This window comes from Vipera berus (genome assembly GCF_964194415.1).
Source record: "Vipera berus genome assembly, chromosome: Z".
NCBI lineage: Eukaryota > Metazoa > Chordata > Lepidosauria > Squamata > Viperidae > Vipera > Vipera berus.
In genome coordinates this window covers 75398894-75422283 of record NC_138205.1, presented here as the reverse complement: position 1 = coordinate 75422283, position 23390 = coordinate 75398894, and the positions used below count along the sequence as shown (strand labels likewise).

Genomic DNA, 23390 nt, shown 5'->3' with positions numbered 1-23390 from the left:
CAAACTGTGTAGAATTATTCTCCAACCTTTATATCCTAATAGCCTGCAGATGTCTGTGGGATATGTATTGTATAGCTCTGTATTTACCACCCTAACAGGGAAACCCCCACCCCACAAAATTCAAGCCACATTCTCTTGTGTAAATGTAATTTGAGGAGCCCAGCTGCTTTCTTTTGCTTTCATTTCCAAAAGGGGCAACATTTTCTTTATAACTTTTTTTTGAAAAAGCTCCTTCTCCCTCTTTTATATCTGCAGTTTTTCCTCATTTCTCCCATCTGACAATGGGACAGGGCTATTGTCCTTTTTATTTAGAATTCCATTTTGCCAGTAGAAAATGGCTAAACTAAAACAAAAATACAGAATGTTGCATTCCCATCTCTTACGAAAAATTACCAATCTCCTATACTATAGAATGGGCAATGTTCTCCAGTAAGGTTTGGATTTGTTCTGTGGATGAGCAGAGGCTCATTACACTTGAACATCTGCATTGCAAATTTTGGATCAACAGGAGTCAGAGACATAATGACTTCCTTGCAAAGATAGTTCCTGTATGTTTAAATTTTAAAATATATTAATTGTCTTTATTTGTTCCAACTCTGTAGCAAGGCACTACTACTATTTTTTTCAGCATAACAGTAGCCTGTATAATCCTACAAGCCCATTAATTGTAATATTATAGATGTAATGATGAACTGTGAATCATCACCATTGGATGAGTGGGGAAGAAGAGTCAACAATTTGTTTAGTGAGATATGCCCTCATCTTTTTCTGATTTAAGCAAAATAATACAACCAGTATATGTTTTCTCTGAAAGAAAAAACCCCTATTGCTTCTCAAACAACAGAGGCTTAGTATTCGTACATTAGATCCCTTTATGATGCCTTAATTAAGAGTGGAAAATGTTGCAATTTGACCCCATCGGTCAAGGAATTCTGGTTGGTGGCTCCAGGAGAAAAGTCTTTTTTTCCCATGGCTCCCACTGTTTGGAATATTGTACCCCATGAGATGAGATCCATCCTTACCCTCTTGACCGTCTGAAAGAGCCTCAAATCCTGTCTGGAGATTCTCAATCATCCAGGTCATCTTCGTTTCAAAGGTGCTTTTTCAAAAGACAACTGGACTTTCTTGGTTTTTTTCCTTGAAAATGTTTCACTTCTCATCCATGAAGTGAGAACTGAAGAAGCTTCTTGGATAAGAATGAATTATTTTCAGGGGGAAAAACCCAAGAAAGTACAGTTGCCTTTTGAAAAAGCACTTCTGGGACAGCCTGATGGGGGCATCTATCCTAGATGTGGTTAATGGAGAGGTTGTTAATGAAGATCCCAGCTCCACTCTATTTGTATTCTGGTTCCAAACTTAACTTTGTTCATTTTCAATGTTGAATGTTTTAATGTTTTAATATTATTTATTTATTTATTTTATTTTATTAGATTTATATACAGCCCTTTTTTGCTTTATAATGTTGTAAGCTACCAGAATTGCTTGACAATGAAATGGGCAGCATATAAATTAAATAAATAAAATCTGTATGATAGTATTGACATCAGTATATAAACATATATACATGCGTGCGTATAAACCATCTTTCTCATCTATATCTTGGAGATAATATGTTTCATTACCAGTCATCTCAATTCTATCAAAATGTGATAAATTTGCAGTGAATCTTATCAAATATATAAAACATAAACATTGTGTTTTTGTTTGATTTGATTGATTTCAGTTCTGAATTGTTTGTTGCAGAAAATATCTGGAAGGAAGTTAAGTCCAAGGTTGCAGATGTTTGGCCAGTCCATTTCTGGAGGAATTGATATGGATGGAAATGGTTATCCAGGTAGGCTTTGACAGTTTACTGCAAATAAATTGATAAAATTAATGGAAGGACTAAAGAGTCAAGGATTCATATTTCCATTGTTTTTGTTAAAATGTGTCTATACAAAAACATGTTTTCAGTTAATTTAAGGCAAAAGGGGTGGGGATTGGTTGGACTATTCTAAGTCTGAAATAGATCTGAACCCAATACTAGAAATCAAGGAATATAAATGATACAAACTTTTAAAAGATAAACAATAATTGTATATTCACAAATCATGAAACTTGGTCTCCTGGGATCAATTCTGAGAAACATAGAAACTATTCATAGTGCAGCTTAGTAACTGGATGGTGAATTAAACTATGATAAACTTAATAACCAAACATTATTTGGTTATTCCTTTATTGACATGAGTCAAGATGGGCATTTTGTAATGAAAATATATCTTACATACTGATATAAGGAGAATGTTCAGGAATGTATTGTCCTGGAAAATTATATTTCGGGAGAAGATCCTGAAAAACATTGAATTGCTTTTATTCATTTAAATTTGTGGAGGTCAGGAATCAGGCTTGTTCTAAATGCTATCAACTTTTTTTCCAGATGTGACAATTGGTGCCTTTATGTCAAACAATGTAGTTCTTCTAAGGTGAGTGCTATTTATCTTGTTTCTTTTACTGTACTTGTCCCTTGTTTGGGTTTAGAAGAAACAAAATTCTCGTAAGCACTGTATCCATAATTACATTTTCAAACTGAATTGCAAACTGAATTGCATAAATTTGTTACTGCTTGCATAAACAATGGAGCTGATAGTAGTGATAGTTAATACTTTTACTCTCAAACAGGTTAGGGCAGTGATATTGGTATATCACAGTGTGCAAACAACTGTAGCTCAAGGTACATTGCTTGTTCATATACTTCTAGACCCACAACTTCTAGTATTCCTAATAAGAGGCACTGTACATCTCTTGCCTGTCTGTCCATCCATCCCTCTCTCTATCTCTTTCCTTTTAATGGATTATCAGTGAGAAAAAAAGAGAAAAATCAATGGTAGGAAAATACTAGAAGTTTACAAGCGAGGGTGACATCATCTGGCTCCCCCTTAAATTTTCTGAATAAGGCAGTAGGCTTGTACAAGAAAATTCTCATCTGGAAGTTTGTATTTGTTTCCTGTAAGACAGGCTTTTCATGACTTAATGTTCTATCACAATGCTTTCAAATGATACAGAAGGTCCCATATATAGTAATATCCTGCTTCTTTACAGCTTGTTAACAGCTCTGGTAGTAGTGCATAAGACGTTATTGAAGAAATATGAACAAATAAGACTATTTCTGTTAAGGCAGGAGTTGCCAACCTTTCTGGGTTGGCAGCCCACTGGGAAAGGGAGGGACAGGCACCTTTATGTGCTCATGTGTGCACACACACCTGTGGCTGCATGTACATATGTGCACATGGGGCCAGGAGCATATGCACTCTTAAATGCTAGCACTGGCACACAGTTCTTTTAGCGTCAGCTCTCAGGGTCACGGGTCAGCTAGTACTGGTGCGAGATTCGCAGCTCGGCTAGTGCCGGTGCAAGGACAGCAGGTGAGCGAGCACACATGCATGCATGCACTGGCCAGCCACTCATGCGGCCTGGTAGTGGGCTGCAGCCCATAGGTTGGGAACCTCTGTGTTAAGGCATTCTTTAAAGCAACTCATCAATTTTGTCTAGTTAAATGGACGGTTTGAGATTGCAGAATTAGGAAAGGCAGCAATTATGTTTTTTCTAAAACAAACAAAAATACCATCTGTATCCACTAAGGCAGATTTTAAGAGAAGTTGTATATAGATGATCTGATTAGAGGAAACAGCTGTAGTAACATGGCCAGAAAATAATCATAGTAGGTTGATAGTGAATGCTGGAAAAAAAAATGAAGTGACATTTTTTTTCCTTGGGTATGTCCAGTCTCCACTGACTGTCATGTTTGAACTGATTGATAGAAAATTGCTATTATCTTGATCTGTTTGCACATTTTTAGACATGGTTTTTTATTTTTGACACTTTTCTACAACAAGCAATTTCATAAATTTGTTCCTATATTTATATGAACAGCAGTGCTTAAAAGTTTTTGAACTTGTTTGAACTTAAAGTTTCTGCATAAATATTAGTTAAAACATGATCTGTTCTTCATACAAGTTCTAAAATTAGATAAAGAGAACCCAATTAAACAATTGAGTCAAAGACATACTTTTTTTGTAGAAACTATCACAGACTCTGGATTTGATTTTTTCTTAAATGAGGGTTTGATTTCTACATGATGGGAAACTTGTATTTTCCTAAAATAAATAAGGAGGCCTCTATTTTCTGATCTCCCCTCTCCCAAGAGAGTAAAGCTTAGGTAAATAGAAAAAGAATTTACTTTATACGTTAAGTTTAAGATGGTAAAACCTGAGTAATGAGGTACATGTCATTCTTAATTGCTCTTTAAATATGAACATGCACTACTTATGTCAATTTGTGTCATTTTTGTAATAATGTAAAATACTGTGGATTTCACAGAATTAAGATAAAATTAATGTAAATATAATTATTCTGAAGGGATTTAACAAACGTATCTACAGTGGATATAAACAGTCTACACACTTCTTTTATAATGCCAGGTTTTTGAGATGTAAAGTAATCAGACCAAGATAAATCACTTCAGATTTTTCCCCACTTATAAAATATAAAATGTAGAATTCAGTTGAAAAACAAACTGAACTCTTTAAGGGAAAAAATTATAATAACTTGTTTGTATAAGTGTGCACATCCTTAACCTAATACTTTGTTGAAACACCTTTTGATTTTATGACAACATTCAGTCCCTCTTGCCCTGGGAAAGTTTGCCCACTCTTCTTTGCCAAAGTGCTCCAAATCTCTGTGATTATGAGAGCGTCTCCTGCGTACTCAGGTCACCCCAAAGATTTTCAATTGGATTCAGGTCTGGGCTCTGGCTGGGCCATTCCAAAACTATGATCTTCTTCTGGTGAAGCCATTCTTTTGTTCTTTTGGAGGTATGTTTGGGTTGTTGTGTTGAAAGGTGAAATTCCTCTTCCTCTGCAGCATTTTAGCAGAGTCTTGGAGGTTTTGTGCCAAAATTGACTAATATTTGGAACTGTTCATAATTCCTTCCAGTTCTAGCTGAAGAAAAGCAGCCCCAAAGCATAATGCTGTTACCACCATGCTTCACTGTGGGTATGGTTTTCTTTTGGTGATGTACATTGTTGTTTTTGTCCAAACATCCTTTTTGGAATTATGGCCCAAAAGATAAATCTTAGTTTCATCAAACAATAACATATTTATCCACATGTTTTTTGTCAAATTTGGTGTATGTTTTGAAAAATATAGCTGGACTTGAATGTTTTCCTTTGTAAGAAAAACCTTCCATTTTGCCATCTTATCCCAAGCCTAGACGTATGAAGAACATGGGAGATTGTTGTCACATGTAGTATATATCCAGTACTTGCCAGAAATTCCTTCAGTTCCTTTAATGTTGCTCTAGGTCTTTTGGCAGCCTCTCCAATCAATTTTTTCCTTGTTTTTTTCATCAATTTTGGAGGGACTTCCAGTTCTTCGTAATGTCACTGTTGTACCATAATTTCTCTACTTGTTCATGACTGTCTTCACTATATTTCATGGTGTATCCAATGACTTGGAAAGTTTTTTGTACTCTTCTTCTGACTGACAACCTTCAATAATCTTAAATCATCACTCCACTTTAGCAATGATTCTTAAAGTGTAGTATGTTTAAAGGTTAAGCTTACATTATAATCAAGCATGGAGGAAATAGGTAATCATGATTTGAATCTGAAAAATACAATAAAAGATGGTTTTATGATGCATTATGAATAGGCTATTAATATATATTTCCTAGAGCAGGGTTTTCAAACTTTTCACCGATTGTGCCACTTTTAGGATATGGCAACATCAGAGTACCACGTCACCTAGCAAGGTGTCAAAAACTTGATGACTAAAAAAAAAGGAAAAAAGTGATGAAGTACAGGTGATGTAAATCACAAGACCCTGGAGATGCTGCATCATTCCAGCTGATCGGTGCTTTGTCTGGGCTCAGAAGCGCCAGGATCAGCACCGAGCTCCAGCTGGAGCCTGGCGCTGATCTGGGCGCTTCCACTGAGCCCTGACAGCTGCTAAGAAGCATTGATCCTGGCGCTTCTGCTCAGCCCTGACAGCTCTGCAGCTCCAGCCATCTCTCGCTCAGGCTTGTGTTGCCACCGGTTCAGCTCATTCCCCTCCCCCGCTACCACTTTTCTAGGATGGTTGTATTTTACTATTGTTTTTTTCACTATTGTTCATTCTGTATGCCTACCTTATTCTGTACACCGCCCCGAGTCCCTCGGGAGAAGGGCGGTTTATAAAAACAAATAAATAAAATAAATAAATAAATACCACCTGCCAGGTGCCAATGTACCACAGGTGATACCTGTACCACTGGTTGAAAAGCCCTGTCCTAGAGAGCTATATGGAAAATACACTAGATCTTTCTGTTTTTCTCCAAAATGAGCTAACTGGTCTTTTTGGAAATTGCTGAATTTCATAGTTTTTCTTGGTGTTTAAATATAGTTTGATATAATAGATGCATTTACAGATTATATTCAATGTTTCTCAAACCATGTAAAACATAGTGAATGAAGTCTCATACTTCAAGTCAAAATGAAACCTTATTAAGACATAATGTGATGTAGCTTAGTTATAAATATCAGAGAAACAGTGAGGTGTAATGGTGAAGATGTTGGACCAGGAGTAAGAAATCTAAATTTAAGTTCAGCTCAGCCATGAAAGCTCAAAGGATAATTGAGGATGGTCAGCCTCTCACAGATAAACCAACTTTATGAATTTGTTTTTGTGGGGGAAGGAGAGAACGGACTGCCATGTACATGTGCAGGATATTCTGAATGAAAGGCAGGATATAAATCTAATAAATAAATCAGCATTGACATATTCTTTAAACTTCTTCAGGCCACGGGGTTGCATTTAAATGGACATCTGATTTCTTCTAACAAAGAGAAGATGGAGCTAAAGAGAATCAACAAGAATTTCATCTCTTTTTCATGAGATAAAATCTTTATATCAGCAATTGTGATGAAAATTCTTTACACAGTTTTATAAGTAATAGTGCCCTGATAATAGTGGTCACCAAAATCAGCATATCAGCCTTCACTGCTTTAAGCAAAATGTTTAATGGGGTAATGAATTCAGTCTGTTCCATATTCTTCATATTATAATAATACAAGCAAAAGGTTGACCTGAGAATAATATTAATTTACAAATGATTTAGTGGCCTATTCATTCAGGGCACTACTATTTGTAAAACTGTAAAGAATTTTCATCACAATCTAAAGATTCTGTCTTATAGAATCTTTCAAGGCCACCTATTATGCCCTTGAAAAACTGATAATTCTCTTCTATTTTGTCCTGTATTCTAATGCCTCATGTCTCTTACTCTTTTGGTTTGTAAGCTTATTATATCTTACTGTTTTTTTTTAAAGTTTGAAAGCAAGTTAGAAAAATACAAAAATATAAATATCACAATGAATGTTACTGGAGGTTTGCATAGGTGTGTGTGTGTGTGTGTGTGTGTGTGTTGCTATTCTAGCCTAACTTGGCATGGAGAAAGAGATGAATATATATAATTCAGGAAGCAACTGTATCCTGTTACAGATGGACAGATATTTAAGGTGTTGAATGAAATTTTGGGTGGATTGATTGGAACCATGAGGAAGGAAAGGAGAGGCTGCAGGAGATAATACCCAGAAACTGGGATGCCAGAACAGGTGTTGATTTGCTGAGAAGCAAGCAATAGGTCCTGAAGTTGGAGTCATAGGTTAGATGGATATCCCTGTGCCAGCTGGATGTACTGTATTTCTTTTAGAATCTGTTTGTATTGTTGATTAAGAATTTTTGTAATTGACTTTAAAACAATTTTGCAGAAATATGTATTTTGCTTTTGCTATTTTTTTTCTGTTTGTTGCACTTGTTCAGGTGGTTCTTAATCCCGGGACATTTCCATGAAATATGCTGATCTAATCCTGCATTTTTTAAAAAAATAGGAATCTTGATTTCAACTCTCTCACAATCATTCCATGAAGCAAATGTGAGACCACGTTTGATTATGTTTCCTTAAAAGGCATACTGCAGGAAACAGTTCTTAGAGCACACTATAGATTTTAAAGATGCAACTGACTAATCTATTACCAACTGTAGATATCATGTACTTGTGATTTTATGCTCATATACATGATTTTTTTCTTAAAATGTAGTGAATGTTCAGCTGATTACATATAGGTGAGTTACGACTGCAATAGAGTCTATCCATTATGGCTGGAAGATATGACAAATGTTAAATGAACTGGGTTCTAAGGGAAGTCAGACAGCAATGAGTTTGGAAAGGTTTTTGCTGCCTGTCTGACTGCCAAGAGACACAGGGAGGAGGCTCAAGCACAGGGGGGGGTAGGGATGGGGAGAGAGGTGGGGTGTGCTGCAGTGATCCCATGGTTAGGTTATAAGGGCAAATGACTGAAGGGGCCCTGCAACCATTGTAACTTTGAAACAGGGTTGTATGTAGTTTGGGGGCATATGTTCAAATGGTCGTTAAGTGCTCTGTCATACCTCAAGGACTACCTGTAGTGTGAAACTTATTGTATCGCTTCATATGGAAAAAGGACTCACTGTTCAGTTTCGGAATTGAATATGAAAATAACCATCTGATTCCAATTAAGAAAAACAGGAGTGAAAAAGCCTACAACAGTTCCTAAATAGGAAAAAGGGAAATGTATTTTTCTCTCAGCTAGTGAAATTACTATGTGGCATAGTAAAAAAAAATAGTGAAACATTGAGATAATAATTCATTTCAAAAAAGTAAAGGAGTTTTGAAAAGACCAATTGCTTAAACTTTGCCAAAATGGAGTCTCATTTTACTAAATTTAGGAAAAGTATATACTGGAAGTTTGGCAGTAAATATATAGTGTTCTAAAAAATTAAACTTCTACTATGGCAGAAATGTAGAAAATGACATTTAAAAGAATAACACTTTAAATTTTATATATTTGTTAATAGTATAATCAGTTAGACCATGGACAGCTCTGTGCTGCTGATAAGGTGCATTGTATATTGGTATAATATTGAGTTGACATTGATATTTTAACTATATTTTAATATCAATAAAATAATTTAATGTTTCCAGTCTCACCTCGGTGGAAAATGTATGTCAATTCTGAAAGTAAATTGCTTGGAGTCTGTTAGGAAGTTATTATTTTTTAAGTCAATTAATGGCATCTTGAGTGTGGACAATTTGTGAGATGTTTCCCACGGGACATAGACTGCCTGCTGAAAGTATTTGAGCTAGTTCTCTCTTAAGTTATGTTGATGTTGATGAAGAAATGTTGATGCCTTTTCTTTCTACTAGACAACCAGCATCTAAGAAGACTGAAAAACTTAATGGGTTGAATTCAGTTTAAGTATAATCAGAGGACAGTCCTATCAACATTTCAATGGATTTTCTATGAGTACAGCTGTGTCCAAAACCAACTTTTTTTTAAAGGCAGTGAGAAATAACATGATATAGTGATTCTTTTTCCAATAGGTTTATATGATTGGATTTTCCAGTCATGGAATACAGTTTATATCGTCAGATGTAGCTGTCTTGTCTCTCGTATCCTCTCTTAGAACTGTTGCACATAATTAACAGAATAAAACAGAGTTGGAAGGGACCTTAAGGTCTTTTAGTTCAACCCCCTGCTCAAGAAGGAAACCCTATAACATTTCAGACAAATGATTTGTCTAGTCTCTTGTTAAAAACTTCCAGTGTTGGAGCACCCACAACATCGGGAGGCAGGTTGTTCCACTGATTATTCTTACTGTCAGGAAATTTTTCTTTAGTTCTAGGTTGATATTCTCTTTACTTAGTTTCCATCCATTGCTTCTTGTTCTGCCTTCAGGTGCTTTGGGAAATAGGTTGACCTCTTCTTCTTTGTGGCAGCCCCTTAAATATTGGAATAGTGCTATCATGATACCTCTAGTCCTTCTTTTCATTAATCTAGATATACATAATTCCTGTAATGTTCTTCATATGATTTAGCCTAATTGAATTATTTGGGCTTCTACATCTAGTTTTTGTTTAGATAGCATGAACTATCTTTCATATAGGTATTTTTTTTTCATTTGTCCTATAAGTATTGTCATAAAAATATATGTGGTGTCTCAACAGTTAAGATGCTGGGCTTTTCAGTTGGAAAGCCAGCAGCCCAGGTTTGAGACCCAAGTGTCATGCAATGGAATGAACTCCCATCCTTGCCCAGCTCCTGCCAGCCTAGCAGTTCAAAAGCATGCAAATGTGACTAGATAAATAAGTACCACTTTGGTGTGAAGGTAACAGTGGTCCAGGATGTCATGCCGGCCACATGACCCAGAAATATCTTTGAGCAGCACTGGCTCAATGGCCTTGAAATGGAGATGAGCACCACTCCCTATAGTTGTCAACAACTAGTGCAGTAAAATCTGCAAGGACTTTACCTTTACCTTTTATCTATAATTATTAATTATCTAATAGACAAGGTTATTGCATTATTCAATTTTTTAATTCTAGTAATGCATCTTAATGATACTGGTGTATCCAAAGTCCTGTCCTCCCCTCCCCTCCCCTCCCCTCTCCTCCCCTCTCCCCTTATTTCTTTTTTAGTTATTATAGGGGACGGTATTTGTTTTGGAGCTGGAATAGTTGAGGAATAACTGATTATTTCCAGGACTAGTATTAAAGCTGATATAGTGTATCTTTTTTCTTATTGTTTTAAGATCACGGCCTGTCATTACGTTGGACATTTCAATTTTCCTGCCAGCGTCCATTGACATCACAGCTCCTCAGTGTCATGATGACTTACAAGAAGTGAATTGTCTAAATGTCACTGCCTGCTTTAGGTTCAAAGGCAGACATGTTCCAGGACTGATAGGTGAGCTAATGTCTTGATATCTGTTGGTTTTTATCAATTCTAAAACAATATTCCTATGCTAGGAAGAAGAATACATTATGGTGAGTAACCAGTTAATTAAATATACTGTAGTTAATTCAGGAAGAGCAGCAAATTCTTCTCTTCATGCCTGATTTATTTGATAACTCATCTGTAAGTTATGCATATTTAAACAGTGGGGTCTGAGCTTTTTGGAAACTTTCACCAAGTTATTAATTTACTATTAATTTACTCAGAGTATTGTGATAAAAATGGTGCCCATACCACAAACCCATTTACATTTACAAAATAATAGTATTTTGTCATAGCTTTCTTATAAGATAGCTGATGAGAGAGCATCAAATCATGCTAGCTCTGAAGTACACAATGGATAGGCATCATTATCAGTGAACCTCAATTTCCCTTTAAGGCTTGATTTTATGAAGAATCAAATTTGTCTGTAGCTATCAGTCAAACTACTGGCTATCAGGCAAACTCCTGGCTTGAATTAAGACTTCATCTTATTGGGTTGGTTCCAATAAGATGAAGTCTTAACTCAAGCCAGTAATTACATAAACAAATCCATATTCAGGTCTTTACTTTGCATCATTCTAGTCTAAAACAAAGGAAGGACATACTTCTGGCCACCTGTGGTATCACTAAAATTTGATGAAAACCCCAAAGAATCAATCCCAACATACCTATGAGAAGAACTATGGGGCATATCTATAGAATTTACCCCAAACTATCATTTGACCAGAAATGCCATCAGACAGAAGGAACATTCTACATTCTATATGTGGTGGACTTGCAGAAAACCCCCGAAGAATTGTTAAGATACACACAGCACTATTCAGAAAATCTTAAGACGTCAAAATTGAAAGGAATTGTACCTAGTTAAATTAGATATATTTCCAAATTATATCAGTAAAATACTATTATTTATTAAGTATGCTTACAGCCACAAGGACAAAGTTTGCACATTGCACATATGCATAACAGTAATTTAACTAAATTTGAGCAGGAATGGCTTTCATATACAGGTAGTCCCACGTTAACAAAGATAATTCTCACTGGGTACTCTGTCACTAGGCAATGCAGTTGCAAAGTGTAAAATCATGTGACTGCCTACAGTGGAAGGTGAGAATGACCTTGGAAGGCAAAAGGAAGAGATACTGCCTAGGGAACGATCAGATAGAAAAGGGAGGAGCCAGTAACTAACAAGCATAGAAAGAAACTTAGAAAGGATCCATCCCAACTTATTAGGTGGTTAAAAAAAGACAGGAGGGATTTATACTTTCGGACTTGTACATTTCTGTTAATGTAGCCTTGTAATAAAGTAGAATTAGCTCATCTTGGGTTTTTTTTTGTCCAGATTACTTAGACTGATGTTGTGTTGACTTATGGCTGCAGTTCTGACAGTTCCAGTTGCAGTCATTAAGTGAATCTCATGTAGCATTTAAGCAAGATGACACCTGACTGCCTCTTGTGACCTCTTGCCAGCTTTCCCACTGACTTTGTCAGAGGCTGGCAGTGAATGGCACAAGTGGCAATGAAATGACTGTGACTGTTATAATTTTGCATCAGTTGCCAGCCTCCCAAATCATGACCCCATGACCACAGGTATGCTCTGATGGCTGCAGCTTCAAACACGTGTCATACGTTCCCTTGTCATAATTTGAAACAGTTACTGAATGAGCGAAAACTAAACAAGTACTACTTTTATATTATATATTATTACACACTAAGATAAATACAAATAGAATCTGGTTTCTGAAGTTTATGTCAATAACTATTGCAAATCAGTTGGAGTACAAAGAAGGAGAAGTTGGGAATCAAGCATTTATATTTTATTTAAGGGTGGTGTTTCTTTTTCAGCTTTTATAATTAATGATATAGTAGAGATTTTGAGATTATACTCAAAAAATATACTTTTTATATTATGAAAGAAATTCAGTGTACTCTGTTGGATTCTTTTATTAATGTAATATTGAGGATTAGTTGTGTAACTTCAGTAGTTATCTCTCCATTAATAGATATTACCTTTTTTGAAAATATATCTGCTTTAAATTACAGTATTTAAAAAATAGTTATGGAGTTTTCATAAGGTCCTGGTTGTACCTGTCTTGCCATATAATTCATTCAGATAAAAGATGACTAATAGTACACTGACATTGTAGGATCTCTTGGGTTTCCTTACTGAAATGTGGCAAATGACAGCAAGAGAAATCATATTAGTGAACGAATGTCTGTATGTTAATTCTGAATGTCTCCTAAAGGAAGGGAGGGGAGGAAAGGAAATTAAATTGTTATAGGAGAGGTCACCGAGTGAAATGAACAAATTCACCTGATAGTTATCTTCTGTCATTTAGTAATGCTATATCATGATTAATCATCCTAGGAATAATAATTATTTAATATGTATTGTATAAATTTCAAAGTTAGAACATTTTACATCATTTTTCCCCAGTATTAATTTTAGCCATCTTGTTTATTGGTAACATCATGTTGGTGCTGCAGTCTGAGATTTAAATTTTGGTTTATGTATTGATTTCTTTAGTTAATTTATTCCTTAGTTTTCTGTTCTAGAAAATATTGTGGCTAATAAAGTTTTTTTTTAAAAAAAGCAGAATGCAAACCCCCTCTCACATTTTAAAATAAAATACTTACTGAAAGAATTCATTTAATAAATGCCTTATAAAACACAGGCATTTTTATGGGTTTTCTAAATGTTGGAAGTGGTGGCCACATGCAGGCTCCTGAGAAAGCATATTTGTGGACTGGGAGCAATGCAGGAGAAAAGTATTTGTGATGTTTGGAGCATCTTTAGGGAGGCCCTTCATCCTGCAGATTTTAGCAGCTAGGAAGATTCAATCGCTCAAGCGTGTCCAATCCTCAGATACTGCCTAGACTAGTCTTTGTAGTTTTCTTTGCAAAGTTTTTCAGAAATGGTTTGCCATTGTCTCCTTTCTAGGGCTGAGATATAGTGATTGACTCAAAGCGGGGCTAGAATTCTGCATTCTGGTTTCTAGCCTGATGTCTGATCTCAAATTATACTTTGGTTAGCAGTTCATGCTGACTCCAAATTTTCATGCACTTTTCAGAGTAGCCCAATGCAGATGAGCTGCAGAAGGTAAGGAAGGATGTAGCTAGTGTGCACAATCTTCATCTGAACAGATTAGCTAAGGGAGGAAAATTAAGTATAATTATGTAAAGATATCTGTATATGTCCCTAAAGTACAACTGCAATTTCAGTGTACTGAGGATCAAAGAGTACTTCCAGTATTTGTCCTTTTGGGGGAAATAAGTCCTATAAATGTACCTAGGTTTTTGCATCCAATTTCCAACAGTGGTGGCTGTTTGTGTACAAAACAAAGCCATTGCAGCCAGTCTGCAAATGCTAAACCAAACACAAGCAAATAACATTATTGCTTAATACTGCATATGAATGAGTGAAATATTTTTGTAGGACCACATTAGAGCAGAAGAGAAACTGGAACTGAAGAATTATTGACCTTCTAATTTCTTAGTCATTATGCTTTGCTTTCAGTTTTAAGCACTACAGTGGATATGAATGAATCAGTGACATTCATTTTTCCATTGAGTTTTTATTAAGTGAGATGTTTGGTATGTGTGTGCATAGTCATTCATTTTAACACTTCCATTTTGTTCCTATTTTTCCACAATATAATGGTTTATATTATTTTCATTAATATAGACATTTTTATTTAATATATATTTATAATGTTTTATCAATGGGAATTAAATACAAAACAAAAAAAGTCAGAAAAAACATACATCCAAAGTAAGAATAAAAGAAAAAAAATTGTGTATGAAAAAGGGGGGGGGAGAGAAAAAAATGACCCAAACATCAAATAAATCCAACATTAAACATAGAAAAAAATCACCCTAGCTGGATGCTGAAAATAAAAATAAAAAACCTGCATATAGTTATAAATTTTCTTATCCTTTTTCAAGAAGACAAATATATAAACAAATATTTCAAATGCATTGACCCAACATTTAATATATAAAAAATTGATAGGAAAAAACAACAACAGTCAACAGGTTAGCCCAAATATTACACTAGTCTTCAAATCCCTCTGTGAACCATCTGTTATTGTATTTAACAGGTAGAAAGTCCACAAATGGCTCCCTCTATCTTATAAAGCTATCTAGTCCATTATCTCTAATCCAGTTAATTCTGCCATCTCTGCTGATTCAGTCAGTTTTAAAATCCATTCTTCAATGGGTTTTATGTATGGGGATAATAAAATATAGCAGCAGTTCATTATGACCATCAGGTGGTGCTGTACCGTAACTGTATTGGCTGGGAAACGCTCGGCGGGAAAACCTAAATAAGGGATTGGCTGTCAGTGCACTTGGCCAAGTATATATGTGGGCACAGGTAACTCCTTTGTTCACTTTGGTGCTACCAAAAATAAAGAGCTGCCATGCTGAGTCTGTTGTCCGTTGTCTGACCATGCGGCCAAGAACCCAGTACACAATAGTGGTGATGAAGGTGGAATCTTGTTTCTCCTGAGGAGCTGAAGTCACTAAGGAGTGGTGGGAAGCACTCCCCCGAACCTTCCTTGGCTGGCCAAGCAAGAGCTTGCAGTCAGCCAAGCAGAGAAACAAGATGGCCATGGTGCAGCAGTACCGGCAGGCGCTGCCATTCGATATGCGGCACCCAGAGAGATGGGCTTCACACCTGAGCCAGGTAGAAGGGTTATTGCAGGCTAACCAGATCACTGATGATATCCAAAAAGCCGCATTCCTGACCTGCCTGAGCGGCCCCGCGATCCACGACCTGGCCATTAGCCTCTGCGCACCGACAGCGATCAAGGCAGTGTCATATAAGGACATTGTGGAGAAATTGAATAATCATTTCAAGCCACAAATGTCTGAACTGGCGTGGCGAGGCCAGTTCGACCAATGGTGCCAGCGGCCAGGTGAGACGGCCACTGAATTTATTGCAGCTCTACAGGAAGCTGCGCGCCTGTATAATTTTACTAATCTAGAGGAAAGGCTGCGGGATCAAGAGACAAGCGACTGCAGCAGCGCTTATAAGCCCGGCCAACGATCACATTACAAGATGCTCAGGATGAGATCTTGGCCAGCGAAGCCGCTGGGGAAGCTGTAAACATGACCCAACAAACTAGACCCAGTGGCCCAGGTGGTTCCATTCATCATGGAGTGGCTGTGGATGGTGAAATCGGAGACGCAGCGGAGGAGGTCGAGATTGATGCTGTGCATCGGAAGCAAGGGAGACAGCAACCGTGGCACGACAACAATGGAAGCCAGCGGAAGGCACCAACAACAACTAGCAAATGCACAAGCTGCAACTGCAAAGAAACCACCCAAAAATGTGCTAGCTGCGGGGGAAACCATCCGAGGACGACCTGCAAGTTCAGATCTGTTAAGTGCCGGTCTTGCAGTAAGACTGGACACATCACGGCCGTCTGCAGAAACCGCACGCGGGACAACTCGCATGAACTTCAATCAGTGGATGCGTGGCAAGGTACTGAGTCCCCTCATCTTAAATTGCCCCAGCTCTCCCTGACCAAATGCCTTGGGAACAAGGTGACCGTCTCACACACAGACATTCACCGGGTTCTCACACCAAAAATAACATTAGAGGTCCAGTTGCAAGGGGAACCTTGCAAGATGGAACTCGACTCCGGATCCGCAGTCTCCATCATTTCTAGTGATACATTCAGAGCAGTTTGCAGCCGGAGTAAACGGTGGGTTTCTTTGAAGCCCACCAACATTCACTTAGCTGATTTCCAGTATGCACCCATTTGGGGGTGGCCACCATGTTAGTGGGGTTCAAAAACTTCCAGGGTCCGTTGGATGTCCTGGTAGCTGAGGGCAGGAGGACCAGTTTAGTGGGGCTGGATTAGTTTCAGGCTCTGGGAATAGGGATCTCAGGGATCCATAGCACCCAGACCAAAAGCCTCGAATCCATCTGCAAAATGTTTGCAGACGTATTCAATGGCAAGTTGGGTGAATACACAGGGCCCCCAATTAATTTTAATTGAACCCCAATATTTTCCCTGTAAGAATAAAGCCCCGTAGAGTCCCCTTCGCTCTCAAGCACAGGATTGAGAGCGAACTGGATAAATTAGTAAGTCAAGGAGTGCTAGAACCCATGGACGAGGGAGAGTGGGAGACCCCGATAGTCACCCCACTCAAAGCCAACGGGGAAGTAAGAATTTGCACGGATTATAATGCCACGGTGAATCGGGCCCTAAATCCACACACTTACCCGGTGCCGACAGTGAGAAACGTCCTCTCTGCACTCCAGGGAGGTGCCATCTTTGCAAAGCTTGATTTGGCGCAAGCGTATCAGCAGCTCCCTGTTACCAGGGAGACAGCTGATGCACAGACTATTGTAATGCACAGAGGAGCCTTCAGAGTCAACCGATTGCAATTCGGAGTCTCTGTGGCTCCTGGCATCTTCCAGGAGGTGATGGAGAGGACTCTGAAGGGCATACCTGGAGTATGCCCATATTTTGATGATGTCCTCATTGCTGGAGATTCTGAGGAGGTCCTGGCTGACAGGTTGCAGGCTGTGTTAAACAGATTCTGTTCTGCAGGGCTGAAACTTAAAAAGGACAAATGCAGCATTGGAGTGGCATCAACTGAATTCCTGGGGTTCAGAATTGATGCCAAAGGAATTCACCCTACTGATTCAAAGGTAAGGGTGATTAAAATGGCTCCTACTCCAAAGAACAAAGCTGAATTGCAAGCTTTCTTGGGGTTGCTTAATTTCTATCACGCATTCTTACCCCACAAAGAAGCAATTGCTGAGCCATTACACAGGCTCTTAGATAAGAAGACTATTTGGAATTGGACCAAGGTTCATGGACAATGTTTTAGGAATTTAAAAGACCTATTGTCATGCAACTCAACGGTCACACATTTTATTGAAAACAAACCCATCTGCATCGCATGTGATGCATCCCCCTGTGGAGTGGGTGCTGTCTTAAGTCACATAGAAGACAATGGGGAGCAGAGACCTATTGCTTATTACTCCCGGACACTGTCAAGGGCAGAAAGGAATTATGCCCAAATAGATAAGGAGGCCCTGGCAACAGTGTCAGGGGTCAAGAAATTTCATGATTATTTATATGGTAGGGAATTCACTATTATTACAGACCATAAGCCTCTGTTGTGTTTGTTCACGACTGACAGGCAAACCCCACAAATCCTATCCCCACAGATGATGAGGTGGTCTATATTCCTTTCAGCATACATATGCAAACTGGTTCATAAACCAGGGAAGGATATGGGTCATGCTGATGCATTAAGCAGATTACCAAGAGTCACTACAGAACCGGACCCAGCACCTGCAGAACAGATTTTGGCAATCCAGGACCTGCCAGAATGCCCACTACACGCTAAGGACATTGCTACAGGTACCACAGCAGATAGGATCCTCAGCAGAGTACTGGCATGGGTGGCCTCCGGGTGGCAAGAAAGGAGTCCTGGGCCGGAGTTCCAGGCATTCTTCATGAGGAGACATGAGCTGTCTTCCCATAAGGGATGCCTATTGTGGGGTAGCAGGGTCATCATTCCCAAGAAATTTAGAGACAAGGTTTTACAGTCATTACATGAGGGACACCTGGGCATAGTTAGGATGAAAGCATTAGCCAGGAGTTATTTGTGGTAGCCAGGCCTGGATAAAGCTATTAAGGAACAGGTAGCGGGATGTTACACATGCCAAAGTTCTGGGCCAGAGCAGCCACACACACCAGTCCATAAGTGGGAGGTGACACACAACCCCTGGTCCAGAATCCACAAAGATTATGCTGGCTCGTTTCAAGGCCACACTTTCTTAGTGGTAGTGGACAGCTATTCCAAGTGGCTAGAGGTGGTACTAGTGACCAGCATGACCACAGCCAAAATGGTTCAGGTACTAAGGGCACTCTTTGCTACTCACGGCCTGCCTGATGTGATAGTTTCGGATAATGGCCCGCAATTCACATCTGATTTCCAGGATTTCACGAGGGCCAACTTTTTTTTTATTGAAAAGTTTTACAATACAGTTTTTAAATAGAAAAAAAAACCTCCCTCCCTCCCCCCCAACCCTCCCCTCCCCTCCCCCCTCCCCGACTTCCCAGAGCTGAATACAGGGTATAAACTTACAAACTTAAGCTAAAATATGCTAACAACAAAAATAAAACATTAAATTCTATCGCGCTTTAACTCTCCGTAAACATAACTATATTACTAACAAATAACTAATAACTAATAATACATCATATAAAACCACTACTTATTCAAATGCTAAATGAAACTTTTTAGTCCCATATTTATTCTGAATATATTCGATCCATCTTCTCCATTCCACAATATATCTCTGTTGCGATTGTTCTTTCAAGTATGCTGAAATCTTTGCCATTTCCGCCAAGTTAGAAACTTTCAAAGTCCACTCTTCTATAGTAGGCAGTTCCTCCTTCTTCCAATATTGGGCTACTAAAAGTCTTGCTGCCGTAACATCAATTTAGTATCTATAACAGTAAAACCTGTAATAATACCCAACAAAAACGACTGCGGAGAAAACCTTATCTTTTTCTTAAATATCTTTTGCATATTCCACCAAATTTTAATCCAAAAAGCTTTAACTTTTTTACAAGTCCACCATATGTGATAGTACGTTGCATCCTCACAACCACACCTCCAACATTTAGGCTGACAGTTCGGATACATACTTGCTAGTTTTTTAGGGTCTAAGTGCCACCTATAAAACATTTTATAAAAATTCTCTCTTAAATTTTGGGCCTGTGTAAATTTTACGTTTCTAACCCAAATCTTTTCCCAAGTATCCATTGTTATAACCTCCTGAAAGTTCTGGGCCCACTTTATCATACAATCTTTAACAAGTTCCGTTTCTGAGTCTATTTCTATCAATGCATTATATATCCTTCTTATATGTGCTTGACCTTGATCTCTAATTTGTTTTACCAAATTTCCATCAGATATCAAGATACCAACTTTCTGATCCTCTTTCCATCTTGCTTATAACTGCCCATACTGAAACCAAGTTTGCACAATCTTTTCTTCTTTTAAAATATTATATGGCTTTAATTGCCATACATTCCTTTCTATCCTTAAAATTTCTTTATATGTAGTCTCATCATGTTTAAATCCAACATTTATATTTTCTATTGCATGTTTAGGTATTGCCCAAATTGGTATCTTGTAATTTAACTTATGTCTATATTTTTTCCATACTCACAACAGAGCATACCTTAATATATGTATCTTAAATACATTATCCACCTTCTTATCATACAATAAATATGCATGCCAACCAAATAACAGATCATAACCCTCAAGATTTAATAATCTCCCTTGTGTTAAATTAAAACAATCACTTATTGATGATAAAGCAGCAGCCTCATAATATAATTTAAGATCAGGCATTTTAAGACCACCTCTTTCCCGTGTATCTTGCATTATCTTAAATTTGACTCGTGGCTTTTTCCCTGCCCAAACAAATTTATTAATACCTTTCTGCCATTCCTCCAAATTTAAATCCTTTTTGAGTATAGGTATCATTTGAAACAAAAATAAAAATTTTGGCAAAACATTCATTTTTACTGCTGCAATTCTTCCCAATAAAGATAATTGTAATTTTTCCCAACCATCTATCTCTTTTTGTATTTTTAACCATAACAATTCATAATTATTTTTATATAATTTCACATTTGAAGCTGAGAGATAAACCCCCAAATATTTAGTCTTTTTAACTATTTCAAATCCTGTTAACTCTTCTAAAACAGCCTTTTGTTCTATAGTCATATTTTTAGATAATATTTTAGTTTTTTGCATATTTATCTTAAATCCAGAAACTTTCCCATATACCGTTATTATCTCCATCAACTCTACAACTGAGTAAGTCTGTTGACTTACTGTAATAATCAGGTCATCCGCAAACGCTCTCAATCTATAATCTTGATCTCTTATTTAATTCCCTTAATTTTATTTGAGTCTCGTATTTTAATCAATAATATTTCCAATGTTAAAACAAACAGCAGAGGTGACAGCGGACACCCCTGTCTTGTACCCTTTTCAATATTACATGTTTCTGTCAAACTACCATTAACTATTATTTGAGCTGTTTGCTTCTGATTTATTGCTCTAATAGATTGTAAAAAATGTTCCCCAAACTCCATTTTCTCCAATGCCTTAAATAAAAATTGCCAATCCAATTGATCAAAAGCTTTTTCAGCATCCAAAAAGATCAGCGCTGCAGAAACCTGGTTATTTCTATCCAAAAATTCCAATAAGTCTACAACATGTCTCACATTATTCTTCATTTGTCTACCACTTATAAATCCAGTTTGGTCACTATGAATCATTAGCTGCATTACCTTCATTAATCTATTTGCTAAAAATTTTGCAAATATCTTGTAATCAGTATTTAAAAGCGATATTGGCCTATAGTTTTTGGCTTGGGTAGCATCTTGATCTTCCTTCGGAATCAGCGAAATAAAAGCTGTTTTCCATGATGGAGGCACTTCTCCTCCCAATTGAATTGTCCTAAACAATTCTCTTAATGGTTCCACCATTTCTGACTGTAAATCTTTATAATAGACGGCAGTCAAACCGTCTGTTCCTGGTACTTTGAGGGCCAACTTGATTAGACACGTCACCTCCACGCCCTTTCACCCGTCGTCTAATGGGCAGGCAGAACGTATGGTGAGGACGACTAAATACTCTCTGAGACGCATCATCACCGGGGACTGGCATCAGAGGTTAGCCCAATTCCTTCTGGCTCAACACACGACCCTGAGCACAACCACAGGCAAGAGCCCAGCTGAACTGCGTTGGGGCAGACGTCTCATCACAAAGTTGGACAGACTTCACCCTGACAGAGCGGCCCCAGATACTGAACAACCTTTGCCCCCCAGGGAACTTCACATGGGGAACCTGGTTTGGGCCAGGAACTATGGCTCGGGTTGTGTGTGGGTTCCGGGAAAGGTAATTGACAGAACAGGGCCACTGTCTTACATTGTGGAGGTGGAGGGGGGTCGCCAGGTCAGGAGACACATCGACCAAATCAGGAAACGGATTCCTGAGGGGTCACAGTCCTCCCAACCACAAACTTGGGGTTCAGAAGAAGACCTGCTGGACTCTGTATTTTTGCCTGGGGGTTTTGACAGGCCGGAACAGCAAGGGGTTGCAAGGCCCCAGAGTCAGGACTCAATGCATGATGCTACTGTCCAGGGTGGGGAGCAAACCCTGAGAAGGCCACTAGCTTATTTAGAGAACTATGTAAGATTGTAAGGAAGGACGCAAGGTGTCTAAGAAATACCAAGAAGCTTTCGTGTGAATAAACAATTGTTTATTGTTTTCTTTCTATTATGGGGGAAGGGGTGTTATGTATGGGGATAATAAAATATAGCAGCAGTTCATTATGACCATCAGGTGGTGGTGTACCGTAACTGTATTGGCTGGGAAACGCTCGGCGGGAAACCCTAAATAAGGGATTGGCTGTCAGTGCACCTGCCCAAGTATATATGTGGGCACAGGTAACTCTTGTTCACTTCGGTGCTACCAACAATAAAGAGCTGCCATGCTGAGTTTGTTGTCCATTGTCTGACCATGTGGGCAAGAACCACTACACAATAGCCGGCATCTCTTTTCTTTCCAGTGCTTAGCAAGTACAATCCTCACAGCAGTTACCATGTAAAGAAATAGGGTCCCTAATTGTTTTTCAATTGATTTATCCATAATACCTAAAAGAAAAGCTTCAGGTTTTATTAATATTTGTATCTTAAGTATTTTCTGCATTATCATTATAATGTTTATCCAGAATGTTTTCACATACTTGCAGGACCACCACACATGATAAAATGTACCTGCCTTTTGATTACATTTCTTAGAAGTCCCTCAATACATTTTTGCTAATCTGTCTGGAGTCAAATACCAATGATACATCATTTTATAAAAAAAATCTTTCAAACTATAATTCAAAGTAAATTTTAATCCATCAGTCCATACATTCTCCCATTTATCTAGTATTATACCCAATTTCTTTGTCCATTTTACCATACAGTCTTCTATATATTTCTCTTCCAGGTTCATCTTGAGTAACATTTTATATACATTAGCAATCAAGTGGTCATCTCCAGAACATAAATTGATATCCAATTCAGATTTAACTCCTGTGAAACTAAAACTTTTTATCTAGTTTAAATCTTCAAAAATTCTATAATAATTAAACCAGTAACAAACAACACCTTCACTTACTAATTGTTCTCTTGTCTTTATCTTAAGTCCCTCTTTTTCAAATAACAAACGTCCCAAGTATTGCATTTACAGTATATACAAATGCAATAAATAAATAGTAAAGGTAAAGGTTCCCCCGCACATGCGTGCTAGTCGTTTCCGACTCTAGGGGCCGGTGCTCATCTCCGTTTCAAAGCCGAAGAGCCAGCGCTTGTCCGAGGACGTCTCCGTGGTCATGTGGCCGGCATGACTAGACGCCAAAGGCGCACGGAACGCTGTTACCTTCCCACCGCAGTGGTCCCTATTTTTCTACTTGCATTTTTACGTGCTTTCGAACTGCTAGGTTGGCAG

At 38.0% G+C, this 23390-nt stretch overlaps 1 protein-coding gene across 1 annotated transcript in view; it reads left to right on the top strand.

Moving 5' to 3' along the window:
- ITGA9 (integrin subunit alpha 9) overlaps positions 1–23390 on the top strand; it is a gene marked incomplete at its 3' end in the record, with an annotated part of 248178 nt that overhangs the window by 58052 nt on the left and 166736 nt on the right. The window contains exons 12-14 of the mRNA XM_081345406.1: positions 1744–1834; positions 2417–2462; positions 10645–10799. Coding sequence (XP_081201532.1) covers positions 1744–1834; positions 2417–2462; positions 10645–10799 — 292 coding nt within the window. The remainder of the gene's footprint in view (positions 1–1743; positions 1835–2416; positions 2463–10644; positions 10800–23390) is intronic.